The sequence below is a fragment of the Stegodyphus dumicola genome, chromosome 12, assembly GCF_044657685.1.
Source record: "Stegodyphus dumicola isolate Sdum_Otavi_A_Nest chromosome 12, ASM4465768v1".
Classification (NCBI taxonomy): Eukaryota; Metazoa; Arthropoda; class Arachnida; order Araneae; family Eresidae; genus Stegodyphus; species Stegodyphus dumicola.
The window spans coordinates 46,764,001-46,786,714 of NC_140779.1; the positions used below are offsets into that span (position 1 = coordinate 46,764,001).

A 22,714-nucleotide genomic window follows, 5' to 3' on the forward strand; every position below is an offset into this window, starting at 1 on the left:
AATTGTAAAACAAATATTGAGAAAAATTTTAGGTTGTGCTTCTTTTGGTTATGAAGAGTTACTCACCGTCTTGTGCGATTGTGAAAGAATTCTCAACTCAAGACCACTTACGTACGTGTCTGACGATATTGAAGATCTCTTGCCTTTAACTCCGGAAAAATTTCTGCATGAAATTCCACAGTCGGGTGTACCTGATATTGACAATGTGGACAAAGAAGAATTGAGTAGAAGAGCGAAGTATCTCCAGAGAATAAGAGAATTGTTAAGAGATTTCGATCTGAGTATCTAGGGCAATCTACCAGAAATTACAAAAATAAACCTCTCTCTGTAGGAGAAATTGTCTTGCTGGAGGATCAAAATAAAAACCGTGCATATTGGAATTTAGCACGCGTTATTCGGGTGATCCCTGGTCGAGATGGCAACATACGAGTTGCTCTTGTAAAAAGTAATAATTCAGAGTTATTGAGACCAATACAGAGATTGTTTAGATTGGAACTAGATAATATAATAGATAATACTCAAAATGATCAATTTCCTTTCACCACCGGTAGTGACAGAGTTGTAAAATCACGAATAATGTAATTCATGTCTTTGAGTTATTATGATTTATTTTGTTGTGCTATTATTGTTTGTTGTATTATTCCTCAGTATTAATTTTGTTTCAAGTAATATGATTTAAGGGTAATATTCGGTTTCGAGGGCCGTAAAAAAATTGCAGCGAAAATGTACGCGCAAAAGCGCCAAATCTAGCAAACGCGCCCATTTAACAGCGCGCCAAATCTAGCGTACGCGCTGATTTCAGATTGCCTAAGTTTATATAGTTCTATATTTCTTAAGACGCCATTGAAATGCTAGTTTAATTTTTAAATCCTTTTTTGATATCCTATGGATTTAACAATTTGGGAATTGCCCATGACGAAAACTCGGCAATAGAATTTTGGGTAACGTGCAGAATCACCTACTGCTTGATGCGTTTTTAAGAATTGCACATACTCGGTATCCATGTGCACATCGACCTATTTTCACTTTAAAAAAATCCTAGAATTGCACAAAAATGCCCCTGCGCACACCCTTGACTTTTTCTATGTACACATCGACCTATTTTAACTTAAAAAGTAAAAGAAAATTGACAAAAATACAATTGTTTTTACCCTTGTAAAAAGCGGCAAACAAATAAGTGAGCGAGTCTGCACTTTACGGAGAATATTTTCAAACAAAAGGCATCATTAATTATAGAAAATTACGTTTGAACAACCAACAAGATGAAATTATGCTTTAGGGATATGTTACTAGCGAACTAGCGATGCAGGCATCCATTCAGTTATGTTTATCAATTTTATATAAATTATAATAATGATCTGAAATAGTTATTTACTCTTATGCTTACATTCAGTCATGTTTATCCTTTTTCATATAAATTGTAATAATAAAAAGTATTATATGAAATTAACCTTTCATCTAAATTAACACATCAATCTTAAATAGTAATTTACTATTATACTTCCTTTCTTGCCGCAATTATTTTTGGCAGCACTGGCATCAACAATAGTTTGGCGATTTTTTACGGCCCTCGAAACCGAATAGTACCCATTTAAGTATTAGGTAATTTTCTTTGTTATATAACCCTCATTTATATTGATGTAAGTTTTATGTTTTGAGTGTGTAGCCATCTACTTAAAAAGTGGGAGAATTGTGGCGACACAATGTTTCTGTGGCAACCCTAAAGAATTCGTCTGTCACGTGCCCAGATGCATTACGTCTACGTCTGCTTTTCTGTTTGATATTTAGTTGTATATAAGATTTTGTAGAATAAGAAATGGCGTGAAAAATAAATGTTGGTTTTTAAAAAGTGTCGGCTCAGATCTTCGAACCTATAATTTACTTGTTAAGTAACATACAGTGGTGGCCAAAATTGTGGACACTTTTGGAATTTTTTATGTTTTTGAACTTTGTATGCTTATAGAAAATGTTTTGTTTCGCAAAATGCAAACTTGTATATATCATTTTAAAGAGAATTTATTACTGAATTCAATACAAAACACAAAATTCAATTATTTGCAATACAAAAAATTTATATGTACTTTAATATAAATTAAAAGCACAGTTATGAAGTGGTTTGTAATGTCTAGCTTTCCTGGCCAATCACTGTTCTTGTTCTGAGAACCAATCAAATGTTAGTAACTGCCAGTAGAAGCTGACATCATGTTTACACTTGAAACAATTCATTATTTTGCTTTGTTCTGTAGAAGGAGGACATGTTTCTTATACACTACAATTACAAGTAGGAATTTTTGATAAAATTTTAATATTTATTCAAGAAGCAATGACATCAAATAAAAGAGTAGATTGGACACATAGAAAGAGATGTAATATTATTGTGTTACGAGAAAGTGGTCTTTCCTATGCTGAAATTGCAAGACAGGTGGGTGGTTTAGTGACTACATCTGGAGTCCGAAAGTTTTTTTTACGATATCAGAAGACAAATTCAATAAAAAACAAAGAAGGAAAAGGCCGAAAAAGGTGCACCACATCTATTGATGACAGAAGAATAAAACGACTATGTCACCAAGATAGAAAAATCTCATCAGCGGCCATCAGAAGTGATCTGAATGATGCTGGTGTCTCCAAGATACATTGTCTCCAAGATAGAAAATTGTCATCAGCGGCCATCAGAAGTGATCTGAATGATGCTGGTGTCTCCAAGATACATATGTCTCCAAGATAGAAAAATGTCATCAGCTGCCATCAGAAGTGATCTGAATGATGCTGGTGTTTCCGTCAGTTCAAGAACAATCAGGAGATTAACTGGACTGAGAGGTAGAATTCCACGAAAAAAGCCTTATCTTATTTTCAGCAACGAAAAAAAAAAGACTACAGTGGGGCAAAAGAACACATTAAATTTGACAGATGATTAGTGGTCACATGTTATATGGAGTGATGAAACTAAGATATCATTATTCGGTAGTGATGGGCGAAAATATGTAAGACGTAGAATAGGAGAAGAGTTACATCCTGACTGCATTCAAGCAACTTTGAAGAACCCAGTTAGTGTTATGATTTGGTCATGCATGTCAGCAGATGGTATTGGTCGCCTTCATTTCATCGATGGGACACTGAATGCCAGAAAATACATTGACACTATTCTAGAACCAAAACTTCTACCTTCCATCAGAGATCTCTTTCCCAACAATGCTTCGTTTATTTTTCAGCAGGATTCTGCTCCTTGCCACACAGCCAAAATATCGAAAAAGTGGTTTCGTACAAAGAGCGTTAAATTGCTGTCATAGCCAGGAAACAGTCCTGACCTCAATCCTATCGAAAATTTATGGCACCGTTTGAAAACTCTTGTCCGAATGAGGCGCCCATCAAATAAAAGGGAACTGATTGAGGCTATAATTGTTTCCTGACATCATGTAATCACGAAAGAAGAGCTTAAAACTCTTGTCAGCTCAATGAAACGTCGATGTGAAGCTGTAATCAAAAATAAAGGGTAGCCTACTAAGTACTGATAACTCACTGCAATCATCACTATCTAATGTATATTGATAACTATTATCGCTTAACTTTTTTGTATTGCAAATAATTGAATTTTGTGTTTTGTATTGAATTCAGTAATAAATTCTCTTTAAAATGATATATACAAGTTTGCATTTTGTGAAACGTAACGTTTTCTATAAGCATACAAAGTTCAAAAATATAAAAATTTCCAAAAGTGTCCACAATTTTGGCCACCACTGTAGATATGTTGCCAACATATGGTGTTGGTATTATTATCATTTATAAACTGCCTTTGCATAGATTATGAATTATTATTATCATTTATAAACTGCCTTTGCATAGATTATGAATTATTATTATCATTTATAAACTGCCTTTGCATAGATTATGAATTATTATTATCATTTATAAACTGCCTTTGCATAGATTATGAATTATTATTTACTTTTTTATGTTTATGCTTTTATGTTTCTTCAAGCTGAAAAGCTTCTTTTTCTTCAAAATGCATTATGCAATTAAAACGACTTTTAATAATGATTGCTTAGTTATACATGATTAAATCGTTATTTATACAATGGAAGCAGAAACTGCTCCCTGATATTAGCCTATAATGCAAATATGCTATGCAGTGAGCTAACTATTGTGCTTACTAACCTTTATTTTTATAATAATATACTTCTGTCTTATTAAAATATGTAGAAAATAATAGCACACATCAATAAATGCATTTAACAAATATTTAATACCAAAATATAGCAAATTTTAAAAAATTAAATGAAAGGTGCTTGCAATAAATTTTGGAAACAATAATGCATAAAACAGAATTATATTGTTATTTTGAATATTTCGGAATCAGTATTGGGGACAACAAAAACTTCTCAACATCTCTGGAATCTTGTTTTTTTTTTTTTTTTTTTTTTTTCTTCATGGAGGGGGAAATGTGGTACATACAAAATATTAACATCGTTTAGACTCCTGGAATTCCCATCATTATATTACTGATGCATGTAGAAGTGTAAAACCTTTTATATGAAGAATATGCTTGCCAAGATACTTTCTCGGTGTGGTGTATTTAATTATGGCAAAGCACACTAGGGCTATCTACCTGAGGGATGGACTTCGTAGAGGACTTTCTAAGGGAAACTGGCTCGTATACACGTTATACATGGGAAAACCACAAAAACGCCCATGCAGCCAGCCCGTTCGCAGGATTGGAACCTCGGACCGAACTACCAGTGTTAAGCGACTTTACCGCTCGACCGCTGATACTTTCTCGAATACAGATGCACATATAACTAGCAGTAAATATTTCGAACAAGTTTAGCATTAATTTGTAAGTAACTATGACTGTATTTGTGTGTTTTGTTTTCCTAACTGGCACCCATCTAGCTGTAGTGGTGTTTTATATATTGTTTATCCATTAAATCACATTTTAATATCCATTCTTTCATCTTTTTTCTTTATAAGTTGCAATGAAACATTACACATCTGTATTCAAAGACTGTTGAAGGCAATGTAATTACTTGAAAAAAGAACTAATAAATACATGAATAGACTTTAGAGAGAAACTGTCTTGAATGAACTTAACATAAATAGACTTCAGAGTGAAACTGACCATGATGCCGGTCAGAAAATGTTGCGAAATTAAGATATTTAAGTTAGGTAAAGTTTTAAATTTTAAGCTAAAATGTTTAGGCTGTACAGTCGACTATTTGTCTTATCCACGTTCACAATATGGCGCATAGATAATATCCTATAATTTTACTTTTTCCTTGTACCTCGTATGTGTTTGACTTACAATCGCTAAGTCAAGAATTTCAGTAGGCCGTCCTGCAAGTGGCTTCATTTTGCAAGAAATAATCGCTTTCCTTATAGACAGATATTATGTTCATAGTTGTAGAGTTCAACAGTGTTGTTCAAAAGTCATTTAAAGACGAACGGAATTTCCTATTCATGCCTGCGCTGTTGTCTTCTTACCGCAATAGTGTCAATATATGTTCTAAAACAGGCACGATTAGCGTTCCAAGTTATTTGTGGCCGCAAATGCCAATTAAAATAAAAATTGATAATTAAATCTTCCATGACTGCAAACTTCTACTATTTTCTGCTTCATCTATCATCGATGACATTCCGAATCATTATATATATATGCGTGTTTGTCTGTTTATGTGATTTTGTTGTGAAAGAAAATAATTAGCCTCTTAAACTTACTTTTAACGCTGAGTATGTTGTACTGAAGCATAACTGTTTAGTAAAAAATACTAGTAATTTTTACTTTTTATAAAATTTAAACTTGAATTTTCAGCTAAACTAAAATCACGCCACACCTAACAAGCATTAACAGAAGCATCAAGAATTCCATTATTACTGCTGCCAATAATAATGATTAATACTTCTCTTGTTTAACTTTACTTTCTGAACAAAGCAACGCGTTTCATTTAAATGAAACGTTCCTTTTTTTACTAATAATGAAAAGAGAAATTAATTCGCGGAACAATATCTATACAAAAACCCGGCCGATGAAAGCGAGATCGGATTAAAGCGATTCTATTATAATTAGCTGTACATCATAAAATGATTTTTAGATTTCTTATAATTTCAGAAAATTAAATGTTTTCTTTGAACAATTTACATAAATAAAATTTTAAATTAAAAGACAGCTGACAATTGCATTATAAATCAAATAATAAGCAATAAACTCCCCGTTTAAATCATTAATTAATTTAAATAAAAGCTGCAATTACTTTACACCATTCTGCATCCAATCTTGAAATACCTGCATCGCTGTACATACAGTTTGTTCATCCCCGTGAAGCACGGCTGCTGTTAAAATATCAGAACGCAATTTTCTAGAACGAAATTAGAAAGATATATTAAAAATACGCTATTTAAATACGCCATTATATGAATAAATTAAAAAACAAGAATTACTTTTGCACGTTATTTCCTTTATCTTTCCATCCTAGGGCACTGATGGTTGGTTTTAATAACTTTACGACATATTTCTGAAATACAAAATATCATTGTTTTGAATTCGTTAAACAATTCTAAATAATTCATTAGGTTATAATGGTCTTTAACGCAATAAAAGTAAATTTTTGTCAAATTAATTTTTTAAGTGCATGAAAACTGTGCCTGCAAATCAGCTGATATGCTACCAGTTCCAGAATGACGTTAATATAGTCGCAGTGCGTCTATTGTGTTTGATATTTATTAGTTACAGTCTTAATAAGGCCATTATAATAGTCCAAAGGAGAATAATTTATTTCTTAAATTTCTAGCAGAGAGTGATAACTATTTTTAGATTTAAAATCTGATTTTAAGATAGCCTATCCTTCCTTTAAAAAAAATTTTCTTTCCACCCCATTAAAACCTAAATAGATGTGGTTGAAAAGGGTTTATCTGAATTTTGTAATTTAACAATGAAACTGAAAGAAAAGCTTCTTCATAATTTACATTTGGTTAAAAAAGATTCATCTGATTTTTTAAATTTAGAAATGAAATCAGAAGAAAATTTTCTGCTTAATTAAGGATTTTAAACTGAAATAGATATGTGTATTCAAATCCCGATAGTTGTCAAATGAAAACATTATATATAGTATACTTGCAATATAAGCTAAAATTGGACTGTTAGCAAAAGAAGGTATGAAATAAATTCAGCTTTTTTACGTACAACGTAACCAAAATATTTTTCAAAAAGTAATAGCAGGAAAGTACATAAAATTAAAAATTTAAAAAAAAATCAAATGTAAAGATGTCTGCACTACAGAAAGGTTTAATTAAAAAGTTAAAAAAAACTGGCTAAAATAAATAACTGAAAAGAAGATCAATTTAAATGGCAATAGAAAGTCAGAACCCAATCCGAATGCCAGAAGGAAGGAACCAGGGCTGATTTTATTGAATGAACGATCTGTAGAAAGTTGAAAGCTAGAAATAAAATAACAGATTTAAAAATCTCTGAATATTGGTTTCCAGGCACGAAACGATATGTAAGAAGGCACATATGCCTCATGAATAAAGTGACATGGAGCAAGAAACAGGATTTGTTACATATGATAAAAATCCAGTAAAAGACGCTTTGCTATTATTCATATGGATAATTTGCGTCCTTTCCTAAAGATTTCAAGAGGTAATCAAGGACTGTTAGTGATAATGGATAATATGGACAAGTGTTTTGACAATTTGTGCAGTGAAAAATACAAGTGCGTACAATTTTAGGAACGATAACGACAAGCCTGTCCAATAAACAGCCCAGGGATTCTGATTCCAAACTAAAGGAGACAGAAAGACATCTGAACAACATGATAAGTAAAACTACGAATAAGACAATATTTGAAGTATTACATGGATATTCATTCAGATTTAACGATGGCGTCCTGAGGAAGCAGCAGATATCCTTAGCAGAGGAAGATGCAGATACATGAAAGAGCCCGCAAGAAATACAAGAACAAGCGCGAGGAAGAACTAAGATGCAACAAACGAAAATGAAAGACAAATTCGGGTGAAAGATGTCTCACACTAATATTTGAACAAAGAAAAATCGTTGTGATGAGATGTGCTCCAAAAGCTACAGGTCAACCTACCAAAACACAGCCGAAATATCGAGCGCCATATAACAGTGAAAGTATTACTCACTGATACTTACAGAATAACACAACTAGATGCGAAGGATCGGGTCGCTATTTCACAACCACAGCTCATGTGAGGCAACCTAAACCATGGACCTGCGAGCCCAGTTCTGATGATGATGAGGATGATGACAAACAAGACACAGACCACTTACCAAGCTCTATTTCTCAATGAAATCCAGCAACACCTGTTCATAAGGATTAATGATGGTAAATTTTTGCTACGATTGAGGCACGAACTTTCCTTTTTTATTTATATGTACATATAAGTGCTTAAAAGGTCTCAAAAGACTTTGGACATCTAGCAAACTTACTGAATTAGATTGAAAGATTACCATGTATTATATAAATTTGTAATTATTTTTGAACTTACCATTTTAGGACTGATAATGAATCAGTGTTATTTCAAACTTATTATGCATTTAGTAATAATTTAGAGAGAATTTCAAAGTGAATTTAAGTGTATTTAAACAATTTATGTGAATTTAAGTATGTTCATTATCACGTGAATTTTTTAACATAATGTATATTTTTTTTTTTAATGTGACAGTAGTGTGTATTGTGCATTATAAGATTAATATAAACACAGTGAGTATGTTAAATAACGTGTTTTACGAATTTAATGTAGAAATGTGTAATAATTACAGAATTAATTCGTATCTCTGGAAAATTGGGACCATTTCCACGTAAGAATAGCCGAAATTGTAAGCGGCGACAAATAGTGTTGTAAGAAAGCCGCCTTTAGAGGGCGCAAAATTGAAAGACGCGGAACAGAAGAGCGCGAAAGAATGTGATAGAAATGTGTTATCGTTCTTCCCAGCATACAGTTGGATGTATATACGTAAATAATTAGGTCGTTAATAAACCTAGTTTAATAATAATGTGTGCTATTCTGAAAAGTCAAGTTACATCATCAGCTAATACCAATATTGGCCATACCTTTAAATGATTTTAGATTTGGTCTTAGGCAAGTTTTGCTGTGGTTAAGAACTCGGATTAACAATAGCCGTTGATCATCAAATTTAACAATCAAGAAAGCTCTTGTCAACAGTTATCAGGAAATAAGATTGAAAATATGAGAGATTCTTTTATAACACTAGAGACGTGCTGTTTTTAGGATGTACCACAAATTTTACCACGTTAAAAATTTTTCATGTTATTTCTTAGTTAATTCTCTTAGAATACGAGTTTGCATTTGTCATAAAATCAGAACAAAACGTTGCTTAACAATATAACAAAATTAGCAATTTAAAAAGGATATACTTCTTAATTAATGTCATATTTTTTGACAGCGACAAGAGTGCTTATTGAATACTTTTTTTTTACAGGATCTTCCACATTATGATTTCATTGATTTTGAAAACAAAAATACTGATGTTTCGCATAATTATTTTGAAGCATTATGCCTTTTTAAAAAAGCATAACCCAGCAAGTAATAGGGTAATTTACAGGTTAATCTACTATGTAAATTAACTCGTGAATGTTAAGTTACGAGAATAATAAATAACACGGTAACGTTAAACTATCTTAACTCCATGTAGCATATAGCTCCTCCCAAAAAAAAGCGAGGAAACTCTACTAAAAAAAATGTGTTATCGCTCGCACATATCCCTTCTCCCGAAAAACAAACCCAGGCAGAGCAAGAGAGAGAAATAAATAAAATTAAAATGTACCTGGAATAATGAAAGAAGAACTTGATTATCTTGCATAAGCACAGCTAATTTTTCAAAATGCGAAATGGCTGTTTTCCAAGGTGCATAGTTTTCTTCTTTTTCTAAATAACGAGTCACGTTAAAAGCAAGTACTGCTTCCAAAATACCTGCTCTAAAATTACATATGAGAAACGTTTCAGTAATGAAAATTATTAAATGTTAAAATGAAGTGAAATATATTTCAAACGTAGTTTTAATATTTAAAAAGAAAGATAAAAAGGGAATTAAAACTTTTAAGAATTATTCTAAATATATGTACAATTTCCTGCGTTATCATTCGCAATAAACTCAGAATAAAAGTTTTAAGACTTATTCTAAAAACCCACACAAATGCATAATCTCTTGAGTTTAAACAGACTGTAATTACATATCCCCAACTTAACATAAAATGAGAAAAAATATATTATTTTTAAAATGTAAGGCGCCTAAATTATTAAATAATATTCGTTTAAAATTAAATTATATTACTTTTACACGAGAACATGTTACATAATATAAAAAGTTCACTAATAGATTTATGAAGGAAATTTTTAATAACAATAAGTGCAATGTAGACAAAACATTACGATGCAACTGATGATAAATATAAAGTTTTTTCTGCTTGATAGGAGTGAAAGTCAATACTGCATTTCTTCACTCGTCTGTTCATACGCCATTGTTGATATCAACTAAAGGTACTGAGTGATCAAAACAAACGTTTTCCAAAATGTAAACACTTAGCAGCCTATCCGCTTAACAATCGAAATGAAATTTCAGATATTGTTATATGATGGCATGCGCTTAGGATTGTGATTTAAAACAACAGAGCGCTCACGGTTACAGTAGAAAACTTTCCGAAATACAACACCCACTTTTTCCTGCGCAAATTGATCATCGCATTGATAAACAATAATTGACATTGGAATACTGCATGTATGACGAAAATTGCCGGGGTAAAACATTGGCAAAGAACATTGTAACAGATCAATGACAGAGTAAGAGAAGAGAGGAGAGGGAAGTTAACCTATTGCAATTATAAGTTTTTAATGTGTGCAATGATTTAAGATCTCTTGTAACTTTGCGGTTTCATTGCCACCAGGATCTCCAGAGATCAATGCGATGGTTTTCTGATTCTGGGCTTACATGAAATCTAAGATGAGTATATCAAATCCGAGACTTGCCAGAATCGAAAGATGCCATAAAATGTGAAATTATACAAACTCCTTCTGCGATGTTACATTCTTTCATTATTGTCAACAATCTCTCGCATATAATGCGTTATCCTCAGCGAATGTGCGCACTTTGAAAATTTGCATTTCCAAATTTGCAGTTTTTCCATCTCCTTTTTTGTGATGTCATTGGTGTATTACAATGCTCTTCTTTGCAAATGTTTTAGGCCAGCAATCTTCGTCATTCATGTATCATTCCAACGTCATTTATGGTTTTTAAATGCTCTCATCAATTTGCGTATGAAACAAATATGGGTGTAGCCATTCAAGATTTTCGGAATCGTTTCATCGTCTTCGTACCCGTGAGAGCTCTGCTGTTTTAAATCATCATAAATCTCGAGCGCATACTTTCTGATAAAAATATTAAGATTTTCGTTTCGATTGGCAAAAGGGATAGGCTGCTAGGAACTCATATATCGGGAAAGCTTTTTTATGACCACCCTGTATATATACATATATAAACACTTCCGAAGTAATGTATTAAAACAATAGTACACTTCTGTTCAAGTATGGTTCTGAAATACTCTGTAGTATAGTACATTTCAGTTCAGTACAGTTACTAATGTAATTTCACACAGTTATGTTGCGATCAATACATACAGAGATTTTACAATAGCAATTCTGATTTCATACAATGTATATAAATGAAATGAATTTTTAATCGAAACGCATGGGTAAAATAGGTCCAGTGTGATAACGGCATATTATGTTTTAAGTGTGAATAACCGGGGAAAGTTATTAGGTATTTTATGTCTCCCTACCGCGTGTTTTCGTGGTGTAGTTGGGCACATTCGGCTAGCAATAGAGATGTCCAGAGTTTAAAAAACAATGCAAGAAAACTTGCTGAAAAACAGGTAGATGGAAATCAGAAAAATTGAAACATTTTCTAATTATACAAATAAAGTTAATCATAATAACGCAGAGTGTAATATTTAACCTAAGATGGCTAAGTTAGCCCTTTTGAAAATATATTTGCCTTTACATCTTATTTCAAATGGACAACTTGGATTTTAATGCGAACGTGAAATACGTGCGACATTTCTATGAAAATTTGCAAACTAAACATAAATATTTCAGAAAATGTTCAAAATTACCTCGAAAGTATCAGAGCATCGTCCAAAAGATTAGATCGATCAGCAGGGGTTAAAATCTAAAAGATAAATAGAAATTAAATATTTAAGCGCAGATTCTTGTTGAATTATGAACGACAATTAACTACTAAAGTTTAAATAAGTAAATAAATATAACTCTCTAATTTTTCTCTCTCCCGCTATTCTTCTTCCTCACGTTCTATCTCTCTCTCTCTCTCTCTCTCTATATATATATATATATATATACATACATAATTTTAACAACAATTTAATAAAATGTGTAAAATTAAGGACTTTCATCGTGAAAATCTAGTTCTTATGCAGCTGAGAGTAATAAAATTTAATTGTTTCAAAATAAAATGATTATATTGTTAGGGAACGTGAAAATAAGTGAGAGTAAAGAACAATTGTAACTAGTGAAGAAATATTAGTAAAAACTAGTAAACTAGTTCCTAGTAAAAAACAAAAATTCTTTTTCTACTAGCTACACTAGTATAAATAAAAATTAAATAATACAATCATCGCCAATTAAATAAAAATGGTGGCTTACTAGCTAACAGGAAGAACAGATATCGGAGTTAAACAAAAAAACTAAACAACATAATAACAAAATTAAATAAATAAAAATCTGAAAAGTTTAAGATTTTATATTACATTTAAAGGGCCGTTTGGTAAAAGTTTACAGTTGGGTGCCCCTTGTATTTTTGGCGGATTTTTTTTTTTTTTTTTTTTGACGCCAAGATCGAAGCAAAGAAGGCACAATTCAAGATGGCCGCTTCACACACACACACACAAAATAAAAAAAATAAAAAAAAAAAAAAAAAAAAAAAGAAGAAGAAGAAGAAATATCATTAACTTAAAAATATTAACAGTTGGAAGCAGAAGACACCGTCAGTTCAGAAATCATTCTTACTGATATTTCAGATGTTATAAAAATGCTAATATTTTTGAGAATAATAAAACGCAACACATTGTTGAATATATCAAAACAAATTTTTACTAAAATAACTATGATATAATAAAAAAGTAAGAATAAAATTTATATAATATTAATGATATAGTTTACAATTTGTAAAAAACAAAACTTACCTAGATTGTTATTGCGACAACCTTTCCAGATAAACTCCACAAAATATGCGTCAAAACTATCTTCCGACGATTGCCAAACACTATACTTCCAGAATTCCCGCTTTATTATACTTTCAATATTGTTAGTATGCGCGCCAATAGGGTCAATTAAGTTCAACGAATGATTAACAGACAAATGCTGGAAACCTTCATTGATCAAACAATCATAATATTTCCAGCAATCTGAGATAAACGTCGTCCCAGGCAAAATGTTTTGCGTAATGACCTCCAGTAAAGTCTGTTTCATTCGATTTTCCACAATCTCAAAAAACACTTTCCTCTCTCTCTTTCAGTCCCACTAAACACCCATCTACCATTCACTCGTCTACCTCTGTTATACTTCCTCTTACCAAACTTGCTTTCATAAATCTCCACAACCATACCAGAACTTCCAATTACCTCACCCTTTTTCACATATACATACTTCTCTACAAAAATTACACCATTCAACCACAGTTTTATTCGATTGATTCACCTCATTCATAAGCAGATTCGTACCAGATTCATAAACCCGCATATACGAAAACATTAAAATCTCAATCATACTCATATTATTCTCTTAAAACGACGTACCTTTCCTCACAGACTTCTTACAATGATGAACACTCATACCTCTTTCACAACAAACCCATTCGTGACCATTCAATCTATCCTTCCTTTCGATAAAACGCACACCTTTCATACAAACAGGACAAACATACCGACTAATCACACCTTCATGCATACACTAATCAATAATAGCTTTCTTACCCTTTTATTCCAATTAAAAAAAAAACGCATATTTATTTTTCCAAATTTTCTACTTCCCTTCTAGATGACCGAGAACGATAGCGCTATTAAGAGAGCAACTAAGACTAAAACGAAATGGCGGTTAAAATTTGAAAATACAACTGACATCCATGCACGCAATCACCAAAAACAACCAATAAAATTTACAGTTAAGAAAGCGAGACATGGACCTTATAAGAGATAGACTAACCCAGTGGGCGGGGCGTGCGTCACCGACATGTCGGCAAGAAAGAGTAGGGACGATCTGGTTTACTTTAACACTGAAACCTATGGCGTTTGTATCATATAATTCTTTTTAATTATTAAATGTGATACGTTGTATAGTGATGAGATTATGAAAGCCACAGTTTTTTCCAAATAGGATTTAATATATCTCATTAAAGCACTTTTTACTGTATTTCGCGCATATTTTTTCACGCCTAATTCTTGTACGAACATCTTTACATTGGTAAAACGGTAAAAACTCTAAGCACAAAAATTATGAACTTAATTTTGCGTAAAAATAAAGTAAAATTAAATGAGATTACGCGATGCTTTGAAATGAATAAGGTAAAATTAAACAAGATCTGATATTTTTTTTTTTAATTTAATGACCATTTTCAGGCAGCGATTTTCTAAACTATAATAATATTACAAAACGATCATATTTATTTGATTATATGATCATTAAATTATTAACATTAAAAGGGATTAGTTATTTTAATAATTCATAAAATTCGGAGCATAAAATTTTCTGAGCGTAATGAAGGAAAAAAAAAAGATAAAATAAAATCTAGAAGCAACTTTTTTAAAGTTTTGTGTGTTACCTATATTTATTGAATATCATGTTCTTCGCCCGTAAACCACATATATTTGAAAACAGCATATCTTGAGAATTTCCGCACTGGAGATAAAACTGTTATTTTCCGTACAGTGCTCGCTCTGAACTCGTTGAGTTTGTTAATCAAAAATTCGTTAAAGTTTTACAAAATATGAAATAGATTAAAATAAATTCGAAATTCGGCCGTCCAGATGCCCATGTTCAGTTGGAGAATTACATTATTCAAAATTTGATGGCTCTAGATACTGTCGTTTTTGTCACAGTGCAAGAAACATACATGTATTCATGCAGATTTCTTCATTATTTAATTTCATTACATATAACACAGGGCGATAATATTTGGTAACAACAATTTGCAAGGAGACACGGACATTTATAGTAAAACAGCGCAAAATGCCGCTTCGAAACTAACAGCCTTTCTAGGCTACTGCCCCTTTAGGCTCATAAATTAAATGAACAGTAATTAAAAAAATCTTATTAGGAACTAAAAATAAATTAAAAAAATAATCACTATAAAATACAAGCAAAATTAATTATTACGGTTAAATACAATTTTAATATTAGAATTAAATGTATAAAAATTTTAAGGAGTCAAAAGTGTTTATCACTATGATGTATTATGGAATATAGTTGAAATAAAATTCCGTTATAGAAATTGTGCTATAATACTCATCTATAATTTTAAAAAAAGAGCACAATTTAGAATTTTAAACAAAACTTTCAAAAATTCGTTTTTAAATATTTTAGTACTTTTTACTTATTTACAGCCATAAAAAGCATAAAAATTGCAAGAGAAAATAGCTTGTTTGAAATTTTCTATTAGTTCAGATTTAAAATATTATTTTCTAAAAGAAGTAGTTGCAAATTTACTTACAGCATAGGAAAAGCTAAAAAAATATCCAGCCCTGAAAGCATGGAATAGCTTTATAATTATTAGGAACGTTAATTATGCTTGATAAATATGCTAAAGTTTTAAAAATCAATCTCAATTTCAAAAATAAAAATATATAGAAATTCTAATTTGTTAAATGAGGCGCTACAAACAGCTTTTTCTTGATAATTATACACGCTGCAATAGCCAACCAATGTTAAATTTCTGCAAGTCGTCCCTACTCCTCCGGATGTGATCAAGGTGACAGCCGGCAATGCCTCAGACGAGGGAGAAAAACCGTTTGGGTTAGTCTATTTCTTATAAGGTCCATGAAGCGAGAGTGATGACGTCATATAAGGTTAGAAAAGTTACGGTAACCCTAAGGTGGCGTCAATTGAAGTTAAAACTATCATGGTAACTAGAAATGGCGTTTTATCATCAAAATTGAACAAAATTTGTCGCCAATCGAAGGAGCGCCCAATTTTTTACTAGAGCCGGACGTTTTTTTAACGTTTTGTGTGTTACACTTATTTATTAAATATCATGTTCTTCGCACTTAAACCACAAAATTAAATTCAACAGCAATATCACAAAATAATTTTAAAAAAGCATATCTTTAGAATTTCCGATACAGTCTCGCGCCTTGGAGATAATTTCCCACCCACCTACCCCCCGCTCGCTGTTGACATTGCTCGCTTTGAAATAATCTGATTTTGTTAATCAAAAATTCGTTAAGGTTTTACAAAATATGAAATAGATAATAAAACAAATTCCAAATTCTGGCTACTAGATGCCCATATTTGGGTTGAGAACTACGTTATTCAAAATTTAATATCTCTAAGTGTTCTTGCTTTTTTGCAATGCGAGAAACATACTTACATTCATGTAGATTCTTCATTATTTAAATTCTTTAAATATAATTCAGGGCTCTAATATTTGGTGGCAACAATTTGAAAAGTTTAACGCCGTTTATAGTGAACGAATGCAAAATGCCAAAATGAAATCGATAGCCCCTCTGGGTTAACGCCCTTTGGGCTTATACAAGAATAATAATATAACAAATAGTTGAAAATTCTGTGGTCTGTTTCAAGAAACAGCCAGAAAACTTTCAACGGAGCTATGTTTTTGAATTATATTTGGATGATTCTAAAATCAAATAAACAAATTTTAATTAAAATACATAATTTTTTTAAATTAATCAAGAATTAATCAAGAATGCTTTTAAAAATTAAGCTTAGCATTTTTTAAAGTTTTTTTTAAATTAATCATCAATATATAATCTTCTACTTTGATGTTCAAGGTCAAATGAGATTATACATTACTCATATATTATATTAAAAATTTTAACAGCATTCTTTGTTTATATTATATAAAACATTTTTAATGGTTTCGCATTTTTATTTTAAATTAATTAAAATTTGTGTACTTGTTTTTTTTTTTTAATCATGCAATAATTTATAAACATAGCTGTATTGAAAATGTTTTGGTGCTCTTTAGAAAAGATTTTGAAGAACTATTTTTATACTTTATATATTATTATATTTTTATGATACTTGAGTTGTTTTCTTTTTGTTTCAGTCTTGATTTTTGTTTTCCTGTTAGCTAGTTAGTTACCATTTTGGATTTAATTATTATCTCTTAATTATTTAATTAAGTTCGCAGTATACTATATGGAGTTAAAAATTAATAATCTTAATTTTTGTATTTCTAAACTCTTGTTTTGTAAGTTACATTTTAATTTTATAACAGTTATTTTTATTTCAATGCATTTTCATATCGATTCTTATTCCACTTACAACTCCCTACGAGAATGAGGTTTTAGAATCGCATTGAATGCAAATGAGTTAGAAGTAGTATTACACGAAGGTTCAACTTACTTCGTGAGAGAGAGCTAGGAATCCTGAGTAGCGCGTGTTTGATTTCGAGCTAAGTCTCTCTTGAAGTTGTTACGCTCGGCCGTATTTATTACGTGCCTTTTGGTATTCGCCGGCTAGTTTAAATTAAGGGCCAACTACGTTAGATTTATATTACATGCGGTAGAACAAAATAACAAGTAAATGTGAAAGATCTGAGATTTTCATTTGATTGAGCTGGACTAAAGACTTGGAAAATAGATGGGACTTCGTTAATAAAAGGATATTAGCTACTAGAGAAAACTAGTTACATTTGTGCAAAAGTTATACATCCGCAATTAATCTCGCATTGGGTTTTAACTAGCGCTTCATTCGTAACTTTATAGAATGTAATCAATGCCAAGTGTTTTAAGTTTCAAATTAACGAATTGTTTTGGGACATCGTTTTCTTGAAGAGTTGAAATCAGAATTAGTATTTCATTTTCCATACCTAAAATATGTGTGCAAATATTTTTAATTCTATGAATTTGGTTGCTAATTGTATTTACATTAATTTTTTTAGGAATACTGGAGTGCCAATTAATAATTTTATTGTTACATAAGTTTAAAAGGCTAGTTTTGTCAAACGATTATCCTATAGAAGTGAAGAATCTTAAATGTTATCTATGTGGAGTCGACATAGACAATGAAATAGTGATTTTACCCCCGGATCCTGATGCACTCAGTAACACAGATGAGACTGATGATTTATCTACAAGAGAGATGGAAGAAATAATGTGTGATTAAGGAAGTCCTAAAGAGGTTGCTGGTAATATTGAAATTTTCATTTCAAATAGCGATGAAGGTAATGATGTAAATCCCAAATGGGTAAAATGTGAATCCAAATTCGAAAGTATTCCGAAGGCTTTTCCTCATGAGACAGCATTTGTCGCTTCATGGAAGCTCAGACACTTATTAAGTGATGACAGTATGAGCCTACTTGATTTTCAAAGACACATAATAGTTACCTATTTGGGAGTTTCTATTGCAAGAAATCCATCTTGCAGAAAAAACTGAGTGTTCAATAAGTTAATGAGAATTTTCTAAAGCTTCGAAATGAACATGTTATTGTGAAAAAACCTGAATAGACAAAGCAAATGCCAGCTAAAGATCTCTGCTGCAAAACCAACAATTATCTGTAAAAAATGTAACGTTGGACTATGTTTAAGATGCTTTTTCCCATTCCACCTACGTAAGAATGAATAGCAGTGGATTATACCATTGTCTTATTTTTAGGACAGGCTGCATTGATCAAACTAACACAAATTTGGTAGTTTGTTTGGTTTTATATGTATGCATAAACTTAGAGAAACACATATTTAAGAATTTATAAAAAAATATTAATTTCTTCAATGCATGTTTGGTGTGGTATGTGTTAAAACACCCTTCTTGGAAAGCATTAAAATCTAAACTCTTTCAGATTTTTATTCATTCATTTATTTAAATAGCATTCGTTTTGGGAAATGCAGGAAATAATTTTACTCCTTTTGAAAAGATTCGTGTCTGTTTTGTCATGTTTTCCTTAAAAGGCGTGTTTTTTCTATACAGCTGTTGCCAGTCTCATGTTAAAATCAGCCTAAATTTAAATTTCAGACTAACGTAATTTCCTATATGTTATATTACTTTTCTAAAATAAATAAGGATCAGTAATCTAATGTTGTTATAGTTTGGTCACATTTTGGACGATTAAAGCAAATATTTTTGCCAAAACCATTAATTATTCTTTAAGTTTTTTATTATATTTTATTTCTGAAACATAATTAGTATGTTAAAAATATTTTACCTTATGATTAGAATGCAGCACATTGGTCAGCTTTTCCCATAAGACATTATCATACATAACTCTGTAAAACCCAGCTTGATTGACATTTATTTTCAGCCATTCTGCTTCCGAAGGTAAAGCAAATTCACCTAAGAATAATTTTGTTTACAAAATTATGTTTCAAATCGAATACTTGTAGACTAACACAGAGAAGATAATAATATATTAAATGAATCTTTATATATAAATTAATTGTTATCGATCTAAAATATTCATACTTTTAACAATAACATGTGTAATAAGACAATACCAAGACAATGTTGAAATCTTAATATATAACACAAAAATATTATGCTATTTTAATATGCAATAAAAAGGCAAAAAAAAATAAAATAGGAGAGAGGAATTTACATCTCATTCTTGTGAATTATATCGTAGAGACATTAAGTTATTTTGATGCGGGAGACTTAAAAAAGGAGCAATGCCCTCGCCGAGACTCGATCCTGGACCTCTCGAATACGCGCCGCGTATGCTAAACGTTACACCACGAAGGCTTGCAGAAAAGTGAAACGATATTCTTATAACATATGGCATATTAGTTTGACTCACTTTTGATTTAAAATGAACAGCTGAACTTTCTAAGAATTTGCACAGAAAATTACTCATACAGAAAGCCTCGCCAAAAGGACTCATTTTTGCCTGCATCGCATTTGATAAAGTGATAAAGCATTGTTTCAGTTTTACAAGAAGCAGACGGAATAATTAAAAATACCCACTATTATTAAAATGTTTGTATTTAGACAGTACATGTATCTATCACTGTGAATATAATTGAGAAAAGCATTTTTCGCATCAAATTCAATACTGAGCTCTCAAGTTGCTTGAACGCAATACTTGTATTTCTTATTATCATCCATAAAACCAACAGTCAAACAATTTTAGCAACTTATCAGAGTATATCCTACAAAAGTAAAGTTACCATATTTATTGAAACTTCTAAGCTCTTTTAACATAATTAATGTAAATCTTTACTAATGAATCAATGAAAATATCAGTTTTATTACATAGAACTCATCCATGATGGTAAATACCCATGTTTGCCATATATTAATATCGCATGAAACACCAATACGATACCTTTGATTATTTATTAACAACAGAACAGTTTAATTAACTCTCACACTTGATATTTAAAAATGAATGTGGGAATCGTGCCTCAACGAAGTTCCAGATGTCGCTACCTATCACTTCTCTGTACGAACTCTCCAGCTTCCAGGATCTTTAGTTGGTTCGAGAAGTCCGAGAGAAGCGGTCTGACAGAACGCTTGCGAAGGAGCTACAACTAGACGCTTACTGGTCGCGCGTAGGCGATTGGACTTGGAACTTATCTAAAGTGACCTCACGTAGGTGGTCAGCTGTGACTTTTACATCTCCATAGTGGAACCAGTGTAATTACTCTCCTAAACATATTTAATCCATTTGTACATACTCATTCCGTTTATTTTTTCTTCTATAATTCAGGAATAAAACCTGATAGTTTGAATCGTGAGTGTGATATCTGTTTGATGATAAGACGTCACCCTCACATGAATGATTCTAAAATATTAGCAATGGTATCCACGTGTGCAAATTACGTACATTTTGTGTTATTCAGAACAAAATTAAGTAAGTTTACTTGAAAATAGAATACAAACAGTCAATAACTAGATACACCGTAATACGCTGTGATAATATAAAATATCCTTTTAATATTATACGGTGATATGATTAGATTGATAAGATTTAATTGATTGATTAGATTTAATTAGAATATGAAAGCAAGTACGATGATAAGTATCGGTTTTCTAAAGAAAATTTCTTCTCAAATCTTGTAACTAATTCTCTTTTCAGAAATAAATAAGAAAGCCTGAAGTTCCAACATAATAAAAATACATTTTTAATTTTTAATAGACTGTATTTATTTTAGTGACAATCAAACGCTTCATATAATAAAAACTCAAATTTTTAAGGGTGCACTAGCATCACGAAGAACAGTATCATATAGAATGTTTTACTAAAAGAAGTTGAGACGCTCGGTAGATGCAAAATCCTGCGATTAGCTAACTTGACTTGTATAGAATGGAAAGAGAGTGACAGCGCGCGAAAGCGCGCTTTTACTCTGCATCAGATAAAAGAATGTGTGGAACAACAAAAGGATGATAAGAAGAATCGAGATGGTAGCATGGGATATTTCACTTAGCCGCCATCAGTCGGCGAAGAAAGATGTAATGAATGAAAATAGACAAGCAATGTGAAAAAAAGGTTGGATGAGTAAACCTATCAAACATCAAAATGCAGTACGGAAAGCGAACTCATTGCCCTAATGACAAGCACATCACAAAAAACTAAACAATAAAGACTGGGTAATTCTACTCGGAATGCTGTCTCCACTAATATTCCGCCCATTAATTGCCTCAACTAGATCGCATCTATCAAAACGGACAGTTAAAAGCTCTGGATACCATGGAATCAGTAATAAAATTATCAAGGGAATGGTTAAAATGTCATTCTTGTAAACAAAACTTATTAACTATATACTTCAGTTCATGCGCTTCCAGTTCACTTGGCCAGTGCCCACTATTTCTCCAATGCCCGAAGTTTTGTAAATAATTATGTGAACCAGCGTCATACCGGCCAATAAGTCTTCTGTCAGCAATCAGAAAAATTGCTGAGTAGTTATCTTCAACGCATATGAAACTACATACAGGAAAAAAGATCCTTATCTTTTAAAGCATGACTTTGAAAGGTAGCATTCATAGTGCATAAGCTGTACCGATTTACTCAGCTAATCGTCCAACGCTTAAACGTCATAGCACAAGCTTTATGTTTCGATGCATCGAAGGATTTTGATTGCTTATGGCTGAATAAGCTTGTTTACAAACTATCGTTTTAACTCACTCAGACTACATTACGCACATTATCAATTTCAGTGATAGACTGTTGTTGTTCGCTGCGAAAAAAAAAATACTCTGCATATCACCAAAGCCTTGCAACATACCACATGAGTCAATATTCGCTTTACTGCTTTATGCGAAAGATATATCACATAACACCACTCAAAACACTCTCCATACACGCTGATACTGCGATCAACAAGCATGATACAGGCATTGTAACGACGATCTACTTACAAAATGCATTTCTGTGCTTAGTACTTCACTGACTACAATACACAAGCAGGAACTGAACATCAGTATGTTCAATATAATTACTTCGTGGGTCTTGCAGAGAAAAGAAGCCAGTTTCATAGAACCTATCTATTTATGAAGCAATGTT

At 31.6% G+C, this 22,714-nt stretch overlaps 1 protein-coding gene across 2 annotated transcripts in view; it reads right to left on the reverse strand.

Moving 5' to 3' along the window:
- The window catches only part of LOC118196181 (glutamyl aminopeptidase-like), a 122,292-nt gene that overhangs the window by 31,269 nt on the left and 68,309 nt on the right, over nt 1–22,714 (reverse strand). For both annotated transcript variants that reach the window (XM_085827685.1, XM_085827686.1), the window contains 5 exons: nt 19,421–19,548; nt 12,141–12,196; nt 9,800–9,950; nt 6,430–6,503; nt 6,243–6,347 (listed from right to left, as the gene is read on the reverse strand). In XM_085827685.1, the coding sequence (XP_085683811.1) occupies nt 6,243–6,347; nt 6,430–6,503; nt 9,800–9,950; nt 12,141–12,196; nt 19,421–19,548 (514 nt within the window). The remainder of the gene's footprint in view (nt 1–6,242; nt 6,348–6,429; nt 6,504–9,799; nt 9,951–12,140; nt 12,197–19,420; nt 19,549–22,714) is intronic.